At 31.2% G+C, this 23,670-nt stretch overlaps 1 protein-coding gene across 3 annotated transcripts; it reads left to right on the top strand.

Annotated features, from left to right (window-relative positions):
* Positions 1-2,817: 2,817 nt before the first annotated feature.
* On the top strand, positions 2,818-22,787 carry LOC101493773 (uncharacterized). 3 transcript variants are annotated; one of them, XM_073369931.1, is made up of 5 exons: positions 2,818-2,955; positions 3,073-3,193; positions 5,087-5,153; positions 5,284-5,325; positions 22,485-22,787. In XM_073369931.1, the coding sequence occupies exons 1-5, from the start codon at positions 2,947-2,949 to the stop codon at positions 22,579-22,581; spliced, it is 336 nt and encodes a 111-aa protein (XP_073226032.1). In that variant the 5' UTR covers positions 2,818-2,946; the 3' UTR covers positions 22,582-22,787. The 3 variants fall into 3 exon arrangements, with proteins under 3 accessions (XP_073226032.1, XP_027191473.2, XP_027191474.2); XM_027335672.2 differs by lacking the exon at positions 22,485-22,787 and adding an exon at positions 6,501-7,136; XM_027335673.2 differs by lacking the exon at positions 22,485-22,787 and adding an exon at positions 8,096-8,159 and having other exon boundaries at positions 2,831-2,955.
* Positions 22,788-23,670: the final 883 nt, after the last annotated feature.

Genomic DNA, 23,670 nt, shown 5'->3' with positions numbered 1-23,670 from the left:
AAAACTGGTATTATTTGGTTTAGTATTTCTTGCATAAGAATAATCATTGAAAATGAATCAACTACATGCTTGTCTAGAATGCGGCAGATTGTTCTCAAGTGCATTGGCCTTGGTCAACTTTATATTCTAAGGTGTCATTATTATTGTTATTGGTGCACGCATGTACGGCTAATTTGTACAAACTATTAATAAATTTTGTTATTATATTATTAAGGAGAAATTATTAGGTTAAATTTGTCTTTGTGTATTATTCTCAAGTTCGAATTTGCTACACAAAATTTCCTTATATGATGTTTTTAAAAATAAACGTCATACTTTTAAGTATATGATTTTCCATATTTAATATCCAAGGTAGAGGAATTTGAAAGGAACCCTAGGAAGAGGAATTTGGAAGGAACCCAAGGAAGAGGAATTTTGTTCAGAAGAAATGGAAATGTGGGTCTTGAAGCATATACAAATGCTGACTATGTCGGGTCAATTATAGATAGAAGGTCAACCACGGAATATTGCACTTTTCTATGTGGGAATCTTGTGATTTGGAAAAGTAAGAAACAAAGTGTGTATCCAGATCCAGTGCTGAAGCAAAATTTAGGGCAATGGCTCAAGGAATATATGAATTATTGTGGTTGAAGATCATTTTGGAGGACCTGAAGATAAAGTAGGATGAACCAATGAAACTCTATTGTGATAATAAACTGCTATTAACATAGCACATAATCCAGTGCAACATGATATAACCAAGCATATTGAAGTTGATAAACATTTCATCAAAGAAAAATTCGACAGTGGCCTAACTTGCCCTCCATATGTCTCCTCCCAATGCAACCTTGCAGATCTTCTAACTGAAGGGCTAAACAACAACTTTGAAAGAATTGTATCCATGTTGGGAATAGAGAACATCTATTCACCAGCTTCAGGGGGAGTGTCAAAATCTGTTTATGTTTTATATTCCTTAAGTATAGGGATTTAGTTGTATAGGAGTACTAGTAGGGATTTAGTTATATATATGAGTACTAATAGGGATTCAGTTGTATTTGAGAGATTTTTTTTTATAGAAATACCATACTTTTGAAAAAAGTTCACCTAAATGCCTTACTTTAAAAAAAATATACCAAAATGCCCTATTTTTTTTAACTTTTGAAAAGTTAGAAAAATTGTTAATTTAATTAGTAAAAAATAATTAAAATATTTAAAAAACAAAATTATATTAATAAAATCAAATAAATAAAAAAATCAAATAATTTTATTTTGTTAACAAGTCCCTCATATTTTTAATCTGACCTAATAAATAAAAATAATGATAAATTAAAAATAAATAACGTGTTATATTATTTTAACAACTCACTCTTATTTTCCCGTTTAATTAACACTTAATATTATTTTGTTAACAACTATGTTCTATTTTTCCTCTGAATATAATAAATAATAATACTAATAATAACAACAAAAATAAAGTAAATTATATTAATAATTTCAAAGAATATACATTACAACAGAAGAAAAAAATACATCAAAATTGAGTAGATGTGCCAGCAACGTTTGGATAATGTTTTCTAGTATGACCAGAGACCTGACATAATCCACACTTTCTTGGTACTTTTTATGTAGTGTTCATTTATTCTTTAATGCATTTACTCTTTGGGCGAACTTTACTGACTCTCCGCATTCGAGAATTGTGATACATCTTAACACTTTGATATTCTGGCCAATATCCTTTGTTTGGTATAGATTTGAACGTTTTGTCGTAGACTTTTAGTACCGTTTCCATCTTATACACATCAGGTATAAAGCTCCAATAATCATATTTTATGCTAGAACATGTTGTTATCACATGTGAACAAGGCATATGTATTAGCTTGATATTTCCCACAATCGCACCACTTGTTAGAAACATTTACACCGAAATGACTAATTGGTCGCCCTTCTCTTGGATTTACCGTCTTGTGGACTATAAAAGTATGGTTGCTCTGATCTAAACTATCGACTTTATGACTATTGAATTTATGTATTTCGAATTTTATAAAATTTATGCATTTTTCTGTGTATACCTGACCACCAGCTAAAGTTGATGCGTGTAGTTTCTCCATAGTTGGAAACAATGTCTCTGTTTTATAATAAGTTGATTGGACCAAAGCAGTGATGAGAAGTTTTCCCATGGTTGTAAACAGTTTCTTCAATTTAATGTATTTTATTTTATTAATATAATTTACTTTATTATTATTATTATTATTATTATTATTATTATTATTATTATTATTATTATTATTATCTTTTATTTATTTGATCCGAAAGAAAGGAAGAAGTAATACGAGTGACACGTTATGTGTTTTGACACATCTAGTCAACCGCATTAAGTTTGATGTATTTTATTTTTTAATTTAATATATTTTATTTGATTTTATTAATATAATTTTGTTTTTCAAATATTTATTTATTTTTTATTAATTAAATTAACAATTTTTTTAACTTTTCAAAAATAAAAAAACATATATATATATATATATATATATATTTATGTAGTAGTTGGTTGCATCCTCAGGATGTGACCTCCTACTTAGGAAAAAAAAAAGTTCTTCACATGATCGCATCCCGAGGATGCGACCTCCTACTGGTGCTAAAAAGTAGGATATTTTAATATTTTTTTTTCAAAGTAGGGCATTTAAGTGAATTTTTTTTCAAAAGTTGGGTATTTCAATAAAAAAATCATATTTGAGTACTAATAGGATTTGGTTGTTTGGTAATCTAGTATATATATATATATATATATATATGTATTGCCAACATATTACAATTCAATAAATATAATTTTACTCTAATTATTCGGAATTTATACAAACCATTGGGTTTTCAGCTCCACATATAGATTAAATAGCCCTTATTTAATTCTATTAATATCACGTGACTGCTTTGTGCCTCCTGAAAATGTCATGTGGCTAGTAAACAGCCATGGAAAATGTAATATGAAATTTTGAATTCAGTTTATGGTATCTCCATTTGTTGATGTCACAGTTTTTTATAACCATTAATGTTCTCCAATTGACGAGCTTTCATATTTTGTCATAAATTGTGCAGAATAGAATTGGAGCAGATATCATAATGGCTCTGGATGATGTTATAAAGACCACCGTTACTGGTCCAAGAGTTGAGGAAGCTATGTATCGAACACTTAGATGGATAGACAGATGTATAGAAGGTAAATTTGTTAGCAATGAGTAGCATCCTAATCTATGGTGATATGCAGTGCATATACACTACTCTCTGTTAAAAAAAATGTTGTTTTAGCAAATAAATTTTGTTCCAAAATAAGTGTCGTTTGATTTTTTCAATGAAACATTAATTGTTTTCTTTCAATTTAACCCCCAAATTAATATAGTGTGCATCATTTTAAAGTCATCTCAATATGCATCTATGACAGTTGTTAATGAGGACAATTTAAAAAAAAATGTTTTACTTGTTCATTCATTTTTTATTTTTTTGAAAAATCCTTAAATGGCACATTTTTAGAACGAAGATTCTAATTTAGTTGTAGTAATACTTTGACTGCGTAAATAACTGGTTGATTCTGAATTGTGGTGAAATTGTTGCACTGGTAAAACTATCTATTGGGAGAGCCTTCGCTTGTATCATGTGGGTTAACAGTTGTGACTAGTTGACAGTTTGCACAATAGGCAGTATATTTTGGTTACCTAGAAGACTTAGCATTTGCAAAGTGTAAAACTCACGGTCTTTCTAGAGGGGTTTCCCTTACAGATATGCTTAAGGGCGGGGCTTCATTGATATTTTTGAGAGAAAGAAAATAGGAGAATAAGATACATGCATAAACCAGGGAGGTTTCATTATATAAGTTGAAAACAAATCACTATAAATCTACTAATCTAGAGCATTAATTATAATGGAATATTCTATATATGCAGAATATATTATTTAATTTAAATATCAACAAATATAAATTTGAGTGGTACTTAGTTCAGACGAGTCAAGTCAATAGGGTGATGTGAATAAATTCTGCATCCAAAGATCAAAATAATTGCAGAACTTAGATAGATCACAGCAATACAACTCTTAATGAGCCTGGCACATCGTGCTTAAGAAAATAACCTGGAAACGCTATCCCCATTCTCTCTGCACTCAAGCACGCACAAGCAAGACAGAAGTTACTTCACTAACCTTTGTTTGGTTTTTCAAGAGAAGAAAATGCATTCCGACTTTCATCCACTTCCCCTGTTGCCAAGCATTTTCAAAATTAAATTCCTAATTACTTCCCTATTCTTATCATCAAAATTTTCCCATCTTCAAGAAATTTATTTTAATTCTACCTTGTAAAGCACTATATATTTTTTGGTTCTTCTAGAGAAGAAAATAATACTTTCAATTTCTCTTCCCCTATTGGGAAGCATTATTAAATTCACATTATTCAAGCTAACCTCATAAACTATCAAACTGTATCAGTCAATCCATTTTTTCTTGGCTTGAAAACCAGTCCGTCCATATTATAATGGTAGGAACTATATATCATATATGCACCTATTTGAAATAAACAGACTTTTGAAATATTGGTTTTTCATCTTACAGTGGCTTGAGTTACATCACTTGTTAAATGGAAAGATATTTCCTCATTAGGGAAAACTTAGCCTTATTGTAGCAATATATTTTCTTCCCTAATGTTAATTACCAAAGAGTTCTATTCTAACTCTATTTCTTGTAGAGTAAGAGAGAATAGTTAGCCATTTTTCAGTTTCTTTTAGCCAATCAGTAGCACATTCAATACTTTGTATGAAGAAAGAAAGGTTGAGGTAAATAAATCAAGCACTATAAAATAGTTTGTTTTCTCTTTGAGGGCTTTGAATTGAGAATGTGGAGAAGTACTTCGAAATGTGTCCCTTACGTGGGTTGTGTATTGTGTTTTTTCTCTTTTCATGTTATTGTCCCATCTATAAAGAATTTGGCATTAATTTTAGCATTGGATGTCAAGTAGAATGCCATAATGCTGAATCCAAAACAGTTACTTAGTTCTTAGCACTGCCTTCTATAATCTTGTTTTTGCTTTGCATGCTGAGTACTAATACACATTACCCTGTGTTAACAGCTCACAAGAGGCCTCATGATCAGAACTTGTTTGGTATTGTGCAGGGTGGTTTAGATCCTAGATTGAGGTGAGCTCCAGGAAAAAGCATAACCTTCTTGATAAATGTTGTTCTTGTGCCATTATATTTAGTTTCCTAGTTCTTGATTTATCAATTTGGACCATCTATTATGATTATAAATTACATATTTTGTTACCAGGGATATTTGTGTCCAAGGTCTGGTGGAGCGCAATTTGCCCGGGTAGGTCTTTTTTCATATCAGCATACATGGTGTTTTTCCTAATATTTTTATACTTTTTTGTTTGTGCTTTACATACGATAACCCTCCAATTCTGGACATTGTCAAATTATTAATAAATTATAATTTGCGGTGTGTCTATTTGCTCTTGTGAATTGAAAAAAATTGATGGATTCTTCATATTGTTAAAACTATTTCATCTATCCCACATCTGATGGTGTTTGAAGAGAGGTTGGAAGAAGACCAGTATAAGCCCTAATTAGAAGAGTGACCAGGAACAACTCTACGAGTATGTTTGGATGATGGAATTTGAATTATTTGGAATTGATCTAGAATAATAAATTTTATGTTTGGGCAATGATTGTATAAAGAGTATGTTTGGGCAATACTTGGCATAGAATTAGAATTCAAGATTCAATTCCAATTCTATTCTAGGATATAGACTAATTAAAAATAAATTTACTTATAAACTATGAAGCGCAGACTCCGCCAACACAGACATCTGACATGACATAGAAACCTCGACACTTTGCTAATGTAAAAAACATAGGACCCTGACAACGATACACATTTATTTGTTATAATTTAATAAAATATAACGTTCTTTATAAAAGATCTAATTTGAGAATCAATATATGTATGTGCTAGTGTTTTGAAGAGTTTGTTATAGCGATTTTTGCTAGAGCTCTATTTGTTCCTTGTTGAACAGACTTGGCTCATGTGCTCGTGTAGTCAACACTTTGTCTCCTTTTGATGGGCAGCATTGGGGTGATTGTCCCTGCTCCTAGATGGTTTCCAGTGTGCTGGTTTTCCATGAGTGACCCAACATGTGTCCTTAGTGTCGGCCTGTTTATTTTCAGTGATCACACCATCCTCTAGATTTTTTGTACTTTTCTTTCACAGCCAAGGCTAAACCTTCATTGGTGGAGCTTTCTCTGGAAAAAATTCTCTAATGTTGGGCAGAGGTTTTGGTCCTAAGGATCGTTCCTCTTACCTAATCTAGATTCTTGTTTAGGCCAAGGAGGAACCAGTAGATTCAATCTTTCTCCACCAGTTTTTTTGTACTGGTTGTTGTCTTCAGGACATTTCCACACCATATCCTCATAGACATCCAGTTGTTGCCAATAACAGGTGAGAGTATGGTAGTATTCAGCGACTGTTGTATCTTCTTGCTGCAGGTCATGCAAAAGACTCTTGATCTCAAATATGGCGGAAGTATCATCAATATTTCAGTATGTTTCCTTGGCAGCGCTCCAGATCTCAGTTGAAGTGCTGTGATACATAAAGTTTTGATGGTCATTGAGTTTAGCAGCCATGTCATGACTAAGATGTTCTATAGTTTTTACTGAGTGGTCAGGGTCCTTTTTCTTTGGCTCTCTGGCATCATCAAATATGTAATCTTCCCTCCCATTTCCTTGAAGGAAAATTCGAACAGATCTTGCCATTGAATGTAGTTTTGACAGTTTAATTTGTAGCTAGTGGTGGGGATAATGGCGTTTTTGGTTAGACATAATTATGGAAGTAGTGGTCGCCGTTTTGGAGTTTTTGAGTCTGTGACTGAACTACTTTCTTCAGCCATGGAGGAATGGCGTTTCTCACTTGGACGGTTTGCTCTGATACCATGTGAGTTATTGAGAAAATTATTGTTTCTTTTCTTGAATTAAAAAGGTTAAAATTCTGGTTTAAATACAGCAAACCTTAGTCTAAGAAAGAAAATAAAACAAAATTAAATAGGAGGGATATACTATACAAGATCCCTTGATGTTTGCTACAACTTTCCTACATTATATATAATAGGCTAAATTATATATGTGGTCCCTTAACTTAATTTCAAGTAACGTTTTAGTCATTTATCTTTTTTTTTTCCCGACTTGGTCCTTTATTTTAATTTTAAGTGACAATTTGATATTTTATGTTTTAAAATTTCAACAATGTTATCCTTTTTTATACAAAAATTAAAAAAAAAATTCAATCAAAACTCATAAAATTAATTATATTCTTTAATATAATACAAATTTCATCAAATTCGTAATGCAAATCTTCAAATAAACTCATATTTTCATACTTTATTTGCTATTGTTATGAATAAAAGACTAAATCGGAAAAAAAAAAAAACAGCCTATATAATACATTACCTGAAATTAAGTTAAGGGACCACGAATGTAATTTAGCCTATATAATAATACATTAATTACAGAAAAATTCAGTCAATAAACGACTGATTCTCGGCCTAGATTTGGGATCCAACAAATTTCTTTTCTCAAATTTATGTCACCGTATCTCGTAGGGAGGAATATTAATGTCACCACGGAAGACATTAATCGCAAATTTGATGTATAATACTAAAGAAGCAAGAGGGATTCTAATGTCACTGTATATCACGAGTTATTTTGTAATTCTATGGTATTATCATGTCATATGGTATTAATTCTAATTCTGAATACAAACAAAATTCAGAGGATCAATTCCAATTCCCAGCACAATTCTAGACTCCAAGCTGACACCTAAGGATTTCTTATTTGAATTAAACACATAAGAACGAACCTTCTATACCACCCCTCACAATTTGTTTTTGTTCTGTAAATCATGAATTGTGTAGTCATGCTTGGATGCCCATATCCCTTTTCTTTTTATTCCTCTCGTAGACTCTCCACACTTTGGGCTTCTCGTGCGTTAGGCCCACTAGAACTTCCCCTTTTATTGAATTAGGCTCAGTCAGTACCATAGCAATTTCTGTAGTAATATTGAGTTAAATATAATTTTCTTGTCACAGCTATGCCATTGGTGGTCTTTCAGGCGGTGAAGATAAAAATTCATTATAAGATATTTCAATATATATTATAAGATATTTTCTAATATTCTAACACTTCCCCTCAAGTTAAAGCTTACTAAGTTTTAGCTTGCTACAAGAAAACAATGTTTTGCTCTACAAAATAATAAAAAATATGGAGAGGCAACTCAGGGATGCATGTGAAGTCGGAAAGAATTGCTATAAATATAGCCTAGCCAGATAGTCTGATTGATCATCAGCCTGAGAGAAATTCATGGCAGGCAATTGAACAAAGCAAGTTTCGTTCTTCTAAAAAACTGCATTTGGAAGCTTCAAACCATAATAATGGAGACTCAAAATATTTAAACTTGAATCTGCTTCAAGGAGAGAGAGGCGTGCTTCAAGGAGAGAAAGGCAAGGCCAGTGCATCTGGAACAAATTGCCAAGATAAAGTAAGTCATGGAAATAAAAGACACCGTTAGAATAACCACCAACGGAAGAAGTTATCACTAACATAATTCATATGTGGAAAAAGGGACACCACCAAAATGATCGTCGGTGGGAATAGAAGCCACTGTTATAATATATTAGTAAGAACTAAATTGCATGACAAACACCGAAGAAGAAGCAACGCGACTCTAACGAAACGAAGCCATGATCAATCAACGGAATAAGAAAATGCCTCCAAAACAGTTGAGATAACAGCTGTTTGAACAATGACACATATTTTCGTTGATCAAAATTGGAGAGTAAGGGCAGATCTGGAACCATCGAAGAGAGAATAATCGTGCACCAAGAAGAATATTAAATATACTATTCGCAATTATAATTAAATATATATATATACCTTTCGTTGACAACAAAACTGGTATTATTTGGTTTAGTATTTCTTGCATAAGAATAATCATTGAAAATGAATCAAATACATGCTTGTCTAGAATGCGACAGATCGTTCTCAAGTGCATTGGCCTTGGGTAGCCATAAAAAAGTTCACACCCAAACAGCTACACGATGTGATCAATGTGGTGAAATATTTCCATCAGCTCAAGCTTGTGCTGGCCATAAGAATGGCCATACGAGAATAATATATCATCCACAACCACCACAACCGTTACCTGGAGTGTCTTTTAAATGTGTATATTGTCCAAGCATATTTTCAACTTCTCAAGAACGTTTCGACCACATGGCTAAGTACCAGATCGTTCTCAAGTGCATTGGCTTTGGGTAGCCATAAAAAAGTTCACACCCAAACAGCTACACGATGTGATCAATGTGGTGAAATATTTCCATCAGCTCAAGCTTGTGCTGGCCATAAGAATGGCCATACGAGAATAATATATCATCCACAACCACCACAACCGTTACCTGGAGTGTCTTTTAAATGTGTATATTGTCCAAGCATATTTTCAACTTCTCAAGAACGTTTCGACCACATGGCTAAGTACCACTGATTTGGATTCTTTTTCACAAAGATATATGGGAGAACAATTTATTTTTGCATGCAAAAGTTAAATTTAGGAATAATTATTTGATCTTTCTTTTTTCTTATATTTTACGATTTTATCTTATTATAAGGAATTTTAGGTTAGTTGTTACAATTAGTTGGTCAACTTTATATTCTAAGGTGTCATTATTATTGTTATTGGTGCACGCATGTACGGCTAAATTGTACAAACTATTAATAAATTTTGTTATTATATTATTAAGGAGAAATTATTTGGTTAAATTTGTCTTTGTCTGTTATTCTTAAGTTCGAATTTGCTACACAAAATTTCCTTATATGATGTTTTTAAAAATAAACGTCATACTTTTAAGTATATGATTTTCCATATTTAATATCCAAATTAACGCAACTTAATTTTTTTTTTAAATAGATCTTGTTACTTCAAAATCCTTCCTAATTAGTTAGTAGAAAAGTAATGAAATTTGTAAACCTCCAATATATATTATAAACCAGATACTAACCCGCGAGTTGCGCGGTAGAATTTAATATATTATTGAGTATATATTAACAATAATATGTAATTTAAAAGTAATGTTAATTTTATTTTAAAATAGAATATATATGTACTTAAAGGTAAATATATCTTTGAATAATTATATATAAATTAGGTTTGCTTTAGTACAAAAAAAAAAAGGTTAAACATTATTGACTAATACAGTTTATGCAAAATATATTTAAATGTGGAATTTGTTTATTCAAGCTTATTGATTTCATTGAAGTAGCTTTTCTAATAATATATTTGTTAAATAGTTATGTATTTCTTTATTGTTAAAGTTATACATTTAGCTACAATATTTTTTTATTTTATATAATTTATAGTAGTTTTAAAACATTAGATTTATAAATTTATGTACTTTTTTACGTTTTCAATTTTATATCTTCATCCTAATTTTGTCAATCTCACTGTTGATCTAAGCATGCACTAAATAATATTGTGTGCTTTGTTTTATATTATAATATTTATTCGGGAGTGATAATTTGTTAAATTCGAAATATTGAAAGAATTCATTCGTGTATGGATTGGAATTGTTCAAATAATTATTTGACACGGTCAAGAAACTTCCAGAGTGGTTGAAAAATATTATAGGCAAGAAACGTTTGTAAATGTTTAAGACATAGAAAGTTTCGAGTCAATAATGAAATAGTTAGAGGTTCTTCATTTCTAAATATTTAATATTATTCATTTTGTTGTTGTTTCAATTATGCTTTGTGTTTTTTTAATTATATAAAGAAAAAGTATTAAGTGAGACACATTCAACATAGGGAAAAAAACTTATTTTCTATCTAATAATATTGATATATAATCTTGAACAATAATTCACAATAGAAAAATAATATTATTGAAGTATCTGTGAACTAATAGTGTGTCACACATAATGTGACATAGATCTTGTATTTTGTGTATTGAAGAGTCAACGCATTGTAATGATTTAAAGATTATGGATGATTTGCAATTTTTTTTTTTTTTTGACTTATTGAAATGAAAGTTTTGATGAGTAATTAGAGTTTTTTAAGTGTATTGATGAGTCGTTGAATGATAAATTAAAGCTGAAATTATATAATGTATCAAATAATTGTACTTGGACAATGTGTATTGAAGTAACAAAACATAATGGAATAAAATATAAATTTGGAATGTGCCACATCATAATAATTTTAGGAGTTCTGTTTTAATTATTATAATAATAGATAATAGATAATAGATTATTTTTATTCATTATATATTTTATAGTTTATTAACTAATATATTATAATATACAATATATATAGTTTTGGAATAAATGTTTATAGTTTAAAGTAGTTATTTACTTTAATCGAAAATTAAAAATTTATATTCTAGTTGAACAAAGTATCGAGATACAAATATATATTGAATATTTAAAAAAAAATTAAAATATTGTTTTTTGATAGGTATCTTTTAAAAATTATATAATCTATATAATTAAGATTGACATATTATATAACTTCAATATACGTTATACAACTTATTTCAATAAAGTAAAAAATATCTTTTAATTAGTTATTTCAAAAATTACATAATTAAGAGTTCGATCTTATATAATTTTAGAATGTCTTTTTTTTAACTGGTATCAAATTATTTAAAAATCACATAACTTTGGCACAACTTTTAAAATTATTTAAGAAGTTAGATTATTATTTAAATTAGTTTAGATTTTGAAAAATTTGTAATTAAAAAAATTAAACAAAAATAAAAATCATATATTTGTGTAGAGTATAATATCTTTTTAAATATTTGAAGTTATATAATTTAGAAATAGATAATATGTATTTTGAAAAATATAACTATTATAATTTTATTACAAACAACGAAAAATAGTATAATTTTGGAATCAATTTTTAATAATTTAAATAGTTTTTTATTTAAGTTATTGTATATGTGGGACTTTAACGTCTCCAATACAAAAATAAAAAATATTATATAATTAAGTAATATATATTACATACATATTTTGGGACCTAATATATAGTACGACATAAAAATAATATTATTTATCAATTAATCTTATGTTTCCAAAAAAAAATTCATTAAATTTTAAAGTAATTAAAAAAAATATTCAATAGTTTTATTTATTTAATTTTTTTATTGGAAATTATGGATTACATGATTCATATAGTTATGATTCTAGAGATAATTTATATAATCCCTAAATATAAATATTTAAATAAGAAATATTTTTTAGGGCAATTGTGCACATGAATATACTATTCGCAATTATATATATATATATATATATATACCTTTCGTTGACAACAAAACTGGTATTATTTGGTTTAGTATTTCTTGCATAAGAATAATCATTGAAAATGAATGAACTACATGCTTGTCTAGAATGTGGCAGATCGTTCTCAAGTGCATTGGCCTTGGGTAGCCATAAAAAAGTTCACACCCAAACAGCTACACGATGTGATCAATGTGGTGAAATATTTCCATCAGCTCAAGCTTGTGCTGACCATAAGAATGGCCATATGAGAATAATATATCATCCACAACCACCACAACCGTTACCTGGAGTGTCTTTTAAATGTGTATATTGTCCAGACATATTTTCAACTTCTGAAGAACGTTTCGACCACATGTCTAAGTACCACTGATTTGAATTCTTTTCCACGAAGATATATGGGAGAACAATTTATTTTTGCATGCAAAAGTTAAATTTAGGAATAATTATTTGATCTTTCTTTTTTCTTATATTTTACGATTTTATCTTATTATTAGGAATTTTAGGTTAGTTGTTACAATTAGTTGTTACAATTAGTTGGTCAACTTTATATTCTAAGGTGTCATTATTATTGATATTGGTGCATGCATGTACGGCTAAATTGTACAAACTATTAATAAATTTTGTTATTATATTATTAAGGAGAAATTATTTGGTTAAATTTGTCTTTGTGTTTTATTCTCAAGTTCGAATTTGCTACACAAAATTTCCTTATACGATGTTTTTAAAAATAAACGTCATACTTTTAAGTATATGATTTTCCATATTTAATATCCAAATTAACGCAACTTAATTTTTTTTAAATAGATCTTGTTACTTCAAAATCATTTCTAATCAGTTAGTATAAAAGTAATGAAATTTGTAAACGTCCAATATATATCTGCGGATGTGCATGTGACTATATATCCGCAACAAACTTCACAATTTTCCTAAGGATTTATCTACGGTACTGCTCCGTAGGAAATGTCCGCAACAATTCCGCAGGTAATTGCCTGCAGATTGTCTTTTGAATTTTTATTAATATTTTTATAAATAAAGTAGAGATTTTTAAGATCTTGATGTGTATATTGAAGAGTCGTTGCATTGTAATGATTTGAAGATTATGGATGATTTGTATTTTTTGTTTTTGTTTTGAGTTATTGAAATGAAAGTTTTGATGAGTAATTAGAGTTTTTTAAGTGTATTGATGAGTCATTGAATGATAAATTAAAGCTGAAATTATATAATGTATCAGATAATTGTACTTGGGCAATTGAAAAAGTTTGCATTGTATATTGAAGAAACAAAACATAATAGAATAAAATATTAATTTGGAATGTGCCACATCATAATTTTGCTGGCAAATATTTAAGGATGTGGCATAGATGAAGAATTTTGGAGGAGTTCTATTTTCATTATTATAATAGATAATAATAGAAAATTGATATGATACTTTAACAAACAAAAAAAAATGTATACTTCAAAAAGAATTACAATTTACTAATTGCATATACATATAATTGGACTTTGCACTCAAATCTATTGTGAATTTAATTTAAATTTGAAGTTATGTAATTAGTAGGTTATACATAAATTTTATTATGAATTTTCAATAAGGTTGGTTGTTCTTGCTATTCTTATATGTAGATGTGCCTCTCTTTATCTAATATTTTCAATTATAAGTAAAGGATTACATTTTAGTAATATATTAACTTGGTAATGAAAAATTAATTTGTTAAGATAATTTAAGAAGCCAATTGGTGAAAATAGTTGTGGTGGATAATGTATAATATTTTGTCCTTTAATAAAAAAAATCATTCATAAAGATATTAAAACCGATTATTAATATTGGAGAGACTTATGAAATTGTGAGTCATGCTCTATGTGCCCATAAATTGGTTGATTCTTCTCCTAGTTCTCTATAGGAATAGACTATATATCTTGTTGTGAGTTATAATGAAGTACATACTAAGGACCATCTCATCTCATTCTCAAAATAAATGAAGATGTCTATCTATTACTATAATTTTCTAATATATAATTGATATAAAGGCACACATTCTTAAAATATGTGATATTATAATCTAGTATTTATATAAGAAAATCATAGTAATTGAAAGTTTAATTTCTTTTAAAAAATGGAGGATCTCAAGTCGTTATAATAGTTTAATTTCTTTTTGTTTATAACGCATGCTTCTGGTAATGGAATACAATCAATGTATTTGTTTGCTCGTGTTCCATATACAACATCATCTTCAACATCGTTTTCAACATTTTTTCCATTATAGCTTGTGTTTTTTTTTTTGGCAAAGAAAACAAATTGACTAACTTTTCATAGTATTGGTAAGACATGTTTACATATTTATACAAAGAGGTTGGATCCTCAAAAGAATCAAAATGGGAACAAATTAATTCACCATGCATAAGTGTATGCAAATCCTTTTTTTTTTCTTTTTAGAGAAATAAATGATTTAGTTTGTCACATTAAGTAAAATTTTAATGATATTGATCGATAATTTGTAATAGTATGCTTCATCACCTTTTGTTTTTTGGAAAATGATATTTAACACTAATTTATATATGATATTTGACTATCTCTAGGTAACATTTTATTTGGTCACATAAAACAATGATTTATATATAATTGACGGAATGTTTGGTATTGGTGCCATTCATTATTCATTCTATTTGAATCATGTTAATAATTCATGTCAATTACATGATGAATAACTAAAGGCGGAAGCGTACTTGTGGGAATTGCCATTAATGAAATCCTGGGATGATGATGATAGAGCCAATGGGTTGGGTGATCTTCCTCAGCAAAACACCCTGAAGACCTTGCTCTCTTGATGGGGATAGAGAGAACCAGAGAGTTTTCTCCTTTAGGGTTTTGAAACTGAATAGTCTTGTTGTGTTTGCCTTGGGGACCATTACCCCTATATATAACTATTTTTTAGTTATATCCCAAATTGCAGTATTTCCAATTCAGCCCCTCATTAAATTAGAAACTGCCTGGTATCTACACTATTAATTTTCATAACCATTATGCTCTTTAGCCATAAACTATTATATTTTATTTGACCCCTAGTTTATTGGCTAATTATATAATGACCCTAACACACTTTATTAATTAATTACATATGTGACCCATAAATCTTACAATCTCCCACTGGTCACACATGTATCCTTAGGAGTGTGTTAGACTTTATGACGTCAAAAATGTCATTATAATTAACTTGAGTATAATCCAAATTGTCCCGTCCATTAATCATATCAGCACATGGAACCAAAGAGGCTTTCGTCATAATAAGCATAACTAAACCCATCAATGATCACCCGTACTGACACAACTAAATGACATAGACCCATTATGAAAAGTGTAGCATGAAAATTACATGAAGTTGGTCAATGCATGTCAATTTTCAACTGGTCCTACTTTATCGAATGAGATCATACCATAACTTAAATGTACAAAGTAACCAAAAACTGAATACTTTAAACTTTATTTCTGATCAGAAAGTCCAAATACAATGTATTTGTACTTTACAATTAAACATAGAACATGAATTACATAATGGACGAAACTCCCACTAAAATCAAGATTCCTCAAACTGTAGCACACCCATGTGAGCAGTATGCTCATGAAAGACCTTGGGTGGTAGACCTTTAGTGAGTGGATCCGCAATCATGGAGTTTGTCCTTAAGTGTTCTATGGATATCTGTCCACTTTGTACCTTCTCTTTAACAACTAGGAACTTAATGTCAATGTGCTTTGACTTGGTTGAGCTCCTATTATTGTTAGAATACAGGACTGCTGATCTATTGTCACAATACAACTTGAGTGGTCTTTCAATCCCTTCAACTATTTGCAGCCCCGTGACAAAATTTCTCAGCCAAATGCCCTGGTCAGATGCCTCATGAATTGCTACGAATTCTGCTGCCATGGTTGATGAAGCAGTAAGACCTTGCTTGGCACTACGCCAAGAAACTGCTCCACCAGCTAACAGAAAGACATAGCCTGAAGTTGATCTTAAGCTGTCTTGGCATCCCGCAAAATCCGAGTCAGAGTACCCAGTGATCTCTAACTGGTCTGACCTCCTATATGTGAGCATGTAGTTTCTTGTTCTCTTCAAATATCTCATGACCCTCTTGGCTGCTTTCCAATGGTCAAGACCTGGATTGCTTAAATATCTGCCTAAAATCCCTACTATGAACGCTATGTCTGGACGCGTACATACTTGGGCATACATAAGACTCCCTACAGCTGAAGCATAAGGGATCTTTTGCATTTCTTGAATTTCCAAACTTCCCTTAGGGCACTGTTTGAGACTAAACTTGTCTCCCTTAGCAACTGGGGTGTCCCCTGGTTTGCAATCCTGTAACCCAAACCTTTTGAGAACCTTATCGATATAGCTCTTTTGTGACAATCCAAGAATACCTCGAGATCTGTCTCGGTGTATCTGAATTCCTAATACAAAAGAGGCGTCACCAAGATCTTTCATCTCAAAATGCTTTGATAGAAATTTCTTAGTTTCGTGCAACATGCCTATATCGTTAGTGGCAAGCAGTATGTCATCAACATACAAGACCAGGAAAATATGTCTGCTCCCACTGAACTTATGATACACACAATCATCAACTGTATTCATCTCAAAACCAAATGAGAGAATTACTTGATGAAATTTATGGTACCATTGACGAGAAGCTTGTTTTAGCCCATAAATGGATTTTCTTAGTTTGCACACCATATTCTTTGGGTCTCCCAACACAAAGTTTTCTGGCTGCACCATATAGATCGTCTCATCAATGTCGCCATTGAGAAAAGCTGTTTTTACATCCATTTGATGAAGCTCCAAATTAAAGTGAGCAACAAGAGCCATGATTATTCTTAAAGAGTCCTTCGATGAAACCGGAGAGAAAGTCTCTTTATAATCAATCCCTTCCTTTTGAGTATAACCCTTAGCTACAAGACGTGCCTTATATCTCTCCACATTACCATTGGAATCCCGCTTGGTTTTAAAAATCCATTTGCAACCAATGGGTTTCTTTCCTTCAGGTAATGGGATAAGTTCCCAAACTGAATTGTCTTGCATAGACTTGTACTCCTCATTCATTGCTTCGATCCACTTATCTGAACGAGAATCTTGCATGGCTTGATGAAAGTTGACTGGGTCGTCTTCCGTCATGCCAACATTTTCCTCTACCTCATTGATAAATACTACATAATCATCCGAAATAGCATTTTTCCTTTCTCTAGTGGATCTCCGCAATGGAGCTGGCTCTTGAGGCACTTGTTCTTGAGGATCTTGAATTTGATCTGGATTTTGTTCTTCCTGAACAACCAGATCATCTTGAGTTTGTTCAATAATGGGAAAGTCAATTGGTGGAAGAATCAGTTCTGGAATTGTTACCGATTCTTCCTCAAAGACAAAATCTTTAACCTTAATCTTCCCCCCAAACTCAATATCCTCAAAGAACGTTGCCGTTCCCGTCTCAAAAATTGTTCTCAAATTAGGATCATAAAATTTATAGCCCCTTGATTTTTCTGAGTACCCTATAAAATAGCTGCTAATTGTTCGGGGTTCAAATTTCTTTTCATTCGGCCTATAAGGCCTTGCCTCAGCTGGACATCCCCAAACATGAAGGTGCTTCAGACTAGGCTTACGCCCAATCCAAAGCTCATAAGGTGTTTTAGCCGCTGCCTTAGTTGGTACTCTATTAAGAATGTATGCTGCTGTTTTTAATGCCTCTCCCCAGAGTGACTCTGGCAAGGTGGAATGACAAATCATACTCCTTACCATATCCTTAAGAGTCCTGTTTCGTCTTTCAGCTACACCATTCATGCTGGGTGACCCCGGCATAGTGTATTGTGGGACGATTCCACATTCCTCTAGGTATTTGGCAAATGGTCCCGGACGTTGTTCACCTGAACCGTCATATCTGCCGTAGTATTCACCACCACGATCAGATTTGACCTTTTTAATTCTTTTATTAAGTTGATTCTCAACTTCTGCCTTAAAGGATTTGAACACGTCTATTGATTGGGACTTTTCGTGAATTAGGTAAAGGTAGGCATATCTAGAATAATCGTCTATGAATGATATAAAATATTGTTGACCATTCCAAGAAGGAGTTGGAAATGGCCCACAGATGTCCGTATGTATCAATTCTAAGACGTCTGTAGCTCTATATGCGCCTAATTTCTTATCTTTAGTCTGTTTTCCTTTAATGCATGCTACACAAACGTTAAAGTCTGTGAAGTCAATGGAATCTAAAATTCCATCTGACACAAGTCGTTCAACTCTATTTTTAGAGATGTGACCTAGACGCTTGTGCCAAAGCACCCCTGAATTGAAATTGTCAATTTTCCGCTTAGTACCACGTGATTCCACATTCAAGGTTTCATTATAGTTAGCCACAGTTTCCAACAAATAAAGATTATCATAACCAGAAAGTAAACCGGTTCCAACAACATTCGAATTTAAAGACAAAGTAAATTCTTTATTCCCGAATGAACAATAATATCCTGATTTGTCCAAATAAGAAATAGAGATCAAATTCCGTCTAAATGACGGTACAACAAAAGTGTCTTTTAAATCCAAATAATGACCGGAACTTAATAATAATCTAAATTTTCCTATGGCTTCAACTTCTACCTTCTTCCCATCTCCTACATAGATCCATCTTTCAGTATCACTAGGCTTTCGGAAGTTCAGGCAACCCTGCATTGAAACACTGATGTTAGTAGTTGCACCAGAGTCTAACCACCAAGTGTTTCTAGGTACTGAAGCTAAATTAACCTCAGAACAGACCAAAGACAGAATCATACCTTTCTTAACACGCCAAGCGTGATATTTGGCACAATCCTTCTTCACGTGTCCAGAACTCCTGCAGAAGAAGCAGTTGTTATCCTTAGTCTGCTTCTTTTGTTCTGGACCCTTAGCAGCAGCTTTGTTCTTGGGCTCCTCAATTCTTTTCCTTTTGCCCTTGTCTTTAGAGATGCTAGTAAAGTGAGCACTTTCAGTCCTATCTTGCTTCAGCCTGTCCTCTTCTTGCACACATAATGAAATGAGCTCATTAAGAGTCCATTTCTCCTTTTGACAATTATAAGTCACCTTAAACTGACTGAATTGCGAAGGAAGAGACAGCAATACTAAATGAATGAGTAAGTCATCTGACAACTCAAGCTTTAGACCTTTAAGCTTAGAAGCAATGTTGGACATCATCATAATGTGCTCTCTTATATTTCCCTTGCCTTGATACTTCATGGAAATTAAATTCTGAAGCAAAGAACTTGTTTCAGCCTTATCACTTTTTACAAAGCGTTTTTCCATCTCAACAAGGAAATTTTTAGCTGTATCTATCTCATCCGAGACAGCACCTCTAAAGACCTCGGGAATGCCACGCTTTATGATCATAAGACTTATGCGATTTGAGCGATCCCATTTCTCATACTCTAATTTTTCTTCAGAAGAACTAGAGTCCTTAGGAGTAGAGGGTCGATCAATTCTTAATGCAAGGTCTAGATCCATGCAGCCAAGAACAATCAAAATGTTCTCTTTCCATTCCTTAAAATTTGTCCCATCAAGGACAGGAATAGAACTCAAATTTGCAGATATGGAAGCAACCGATGCTGTAAATTAAATAAAGAACGAAACTTAGAAACTCACATTATAGGAAAATAAATCAATAAATAAATAAATACATATGTTCAAATCATGGAATTTAACCCATCTCAAGATACCCAGTGCACCATTGATGTCAAGTCTTTGGACAGTAACACCAACTGCTAGTGGTACTCTTGTTGCAACGATCAAATATTGACAATAAGACATGTCAAACAATAAACCTTCCTTTGGGCCGATTTACTGCTCACATGTATACCAAATAATTGTCACACATTTATCATCGCAGGTGTACATGTAATTCTGCCAAATGTTAACCTTCCTTTGGGCCGGTCAATACCCGCATGAATAAACATATACACAGCCATTTGACACTCTTCACGAGCAATTTAGACAAGAGAGGTCACTTTGGCGACGTCAAGTTTCAATTAACTCATTCAAAAATGTCAAACTTGACTTGAACATATATTTATTATATCCAAATAAAACAATATTTAAAAAATATTGTTCACTAATATAAACTTTATTTTATTAGTATTAAAAAAATATTTATATTCAAATAAAGTTTATATTAATGAAAAATAATTTTTTTTTTTTTTTATACAAATCATCGTTAACCTTCAGAGAAAAAGATAGTCCAACGTTTTGGGGCATGGCGATGAGAGCATATTGATAATTCAATCGTCATTTTCCATATTAATACACCCAATATTTTTTGATAGGAGCTTTGGATGAAACGTAATGCAAAGTGATGATTTTTTTTTTTTTAGTTGGCTATATGAATACATGTGGTGTCCAAAACAGTACTGTCCTACATTACATGCACGATGATGCCAACCGAAATCATGCTTTTGCATTATTATTTCGTGCAAACAACAACCGAAATCACATATGCGTTTAACTTCAAACCATTACAAAAAAAAAAATTATAACCGGAAACAAAAAAAAATATGGATTCCATAATATATATATCAAAATTCACAAATTACAAACCCTAATTTTTCAATCATGTCAAAATTCCCAAATTGAATCCTAAACATAGACAATAACCGAATTTCATCATGAATTAAACATGGTAGGAGCTCTGATACCAATTGTTAATAATCCATGTCAATTACATGATGAATAACTAAAGGCGGAAGCGTACCTGTGGGAATTGCCATTAATGAAATCCTGGGATGATGATGATAGAGTCAATGGGTTGGGTGATCTTCCTCAGCAAAACACCCTGAAGACCTTGCTCTCTTGATGGGGATAGAGAGAACCAGAGAGTTTTCTCCTTTAGGGTTTTGAAACTGAATAGTCTTGTTGTGTTTGCCTTGGGGACCACTACCCCTATATATAACTATTTTTTAGTTATATCCCAAATTGCAGTATTTCCAATTCAGCCCCTCATTAAATTAGAAACTGCCTGGTATCTACACTATTAATTTTCATAACCATTATGCTCTTTAGCCATAAACTATTATATTTTATTTGACCCCTAGTTTATTGGCTAATTATATAATGACCCTAACACATTTTATTAATTAATTACATATGTGACCCATAAATCTTACAAATCATACACTAGCATATATATACGAAAAAGAAATCTAGAAAGGTTTTTTTTTTTAAAGAGGAAAATATTATTACTTCATACTATGGGGATTTAATAGTAGTAATTTTGTATAGATATTAAATTTCATATATAATATTATTTTTATAGGTAAATGTTAGTAGTTAATTAGATTATGTTGGTTTTTTATATTGAATTTGGGATCTCGTGTCTAAAGTTTTGTTTAAGAGTGTACACATACTTCCTTTAACATCATACGGTAAATAAACTTATTTCAGCATTCAATGTAAATTGTTTCTAAAAGTGGATTTTAGAAGATGCTTAATTTGACATGGTGCCACTATAACGGAGTAACGCCTGGCATCATGGAATTGATCCGCAGTTGAGGCTGATGGTAGCAGTTTGAAGTTTGAATAGTTATTTCACTTTGTCGTGGCGTTCGATATATTCTCGAATATGAAGCATATAGTTGCTAAGTTGTCAAACAATTTTCTAGAAGATAAATTAGCAGATAAGCTATTAGCGGTATTGAGATGCAAGCAATTAGTTTCTAATAAGGCAACATAAAATTCATGCCAATTGCCATGAAAACAAAATAAGGGAGAGAGTTTAATTGATTTTTCAATTAAAAGGTTTAATTTATTTTGATTATACTATAAAATTCAGTGTACTCAATAATAAGCAGTCACTAATTATTATTACTTGCGTTCATGTGATATATATAAAAATTTATTTAAAATCTAAAACTATATATATATATATATATATATATATATATATATATATATATATATAATATTTAGTTATTTCTATCATGTTTAGTTCAATCAAAATTTGATTATAGTAATATGTGTGTTTAATGATATTAAATATATTTTTGGGTTATATTATAAATAGTAGATAGTTTATTTATTTATTTATTTTTAATAAGTAATTTATTTGTATTTGGTGGTTGCGTGACTAAAATTCTCTCGTGGATTATTAGAGACGACGACCGACGGAGACGCGACAAACTAACAAATCAGATTCATTCGGCAAAATCTTCAAACGAGGTAAGGGTGAAAGGAGGTTTGATTTTATGAGTATAAAATAACGTGGGATGAACAGAAATGATGTAATTCCCATAGATTCATCTGAGGCTTAATACGTACGGTCGAACCCTATTGAGTAATAATAATTAATTTAATAACATATGAACGGTAATAGTGAGGACTAAAATATAATTTAGAAACCTATAGATTGTGAATTAATTTATATCAATATTACATGTTATTTTATTTTATGAAACCTTATACTAATTGTTATTGTATGAATGATGTGTATTTGAGTGTTTTTGTCTACCTGATTGAAATTGTGATGTTACTTGGATGCCCCACTTGTTGATTTCTTATTATGTGATTGATAAGACTAGGCTATGCATTGTGAGTAATGTAGAGTGAATACAGGGATTTTATTGTGATTGATTGATATACATATATGATGATGTAAGTTCTGACGAATATTGTGAATTCAAATTGAGGCTTGTTGAGTTGTGATAATCGAATAGGTATGAGATATGTGTTATAGATTTTGGAGTAAGGACTATTTTGTCATCATATAGAGAGGGTCTGACAAACCTAGTGATTCGGGGAAGTACATTTGAATGAGCTTGATCGTAGAGGGCTACAATCGAACTGTAAGGTAAGACTGATAGACCTTGGGGGTATCTCTGGTGGGAAATTCCTATGTGGATTAATGAGTAGAATGGTACCAAATGATGAAGAAGTATAGAGTAACATGTAGGGATGGGAATAGGCTAGGCCGTCCGATAGGGGCCTATGGCCTGGCCTACTTATGGTCTGGCCTGGCCTGGCCTGTTTAATAAAAAGGTCAGGCTCAGACTGTTTTTAAAGCCTATTTATGTAAATAGGTCAGGCTCAGGCTTGTAAAAAAGCCTATTAGGTCTGATAGACCGACCTATATATATTTTATATATATTCCATTCTCTATTTTTTCTTCTTCTAATTTCCATTGCACTCACTCCAACAAACATGTATGAAAACAACATATTTTTTATAAAAACCGATATTATTTATTTGCTACTTTATATTTTATAAAAATCAATACTATTTATTTGTTATCTTTATATATATTATTAGTATATAAATTTAAAAACCCTAATTGTTTATTAT

The sequence above is a fragment of the Cicer arietinum genome, chromosome 6 (genome assembly GCF_000331145.2).
Source record: "Cicer arietinum cultivar CDC Frontier isolate Library 1 chromosome 6, Cicar.CDCFrontier_v2.0, whole genome shotgun sequence".
Lineage (NCBI taxonomy): Eukaryota > Viridiplantae > Streptophyta > Magnoliopsida > Fabales > Fabaceae > Cicer > Cicer arietinum.
This window is presented reverse-complemented; position numbering and strand designations above follow the sequence as displayed.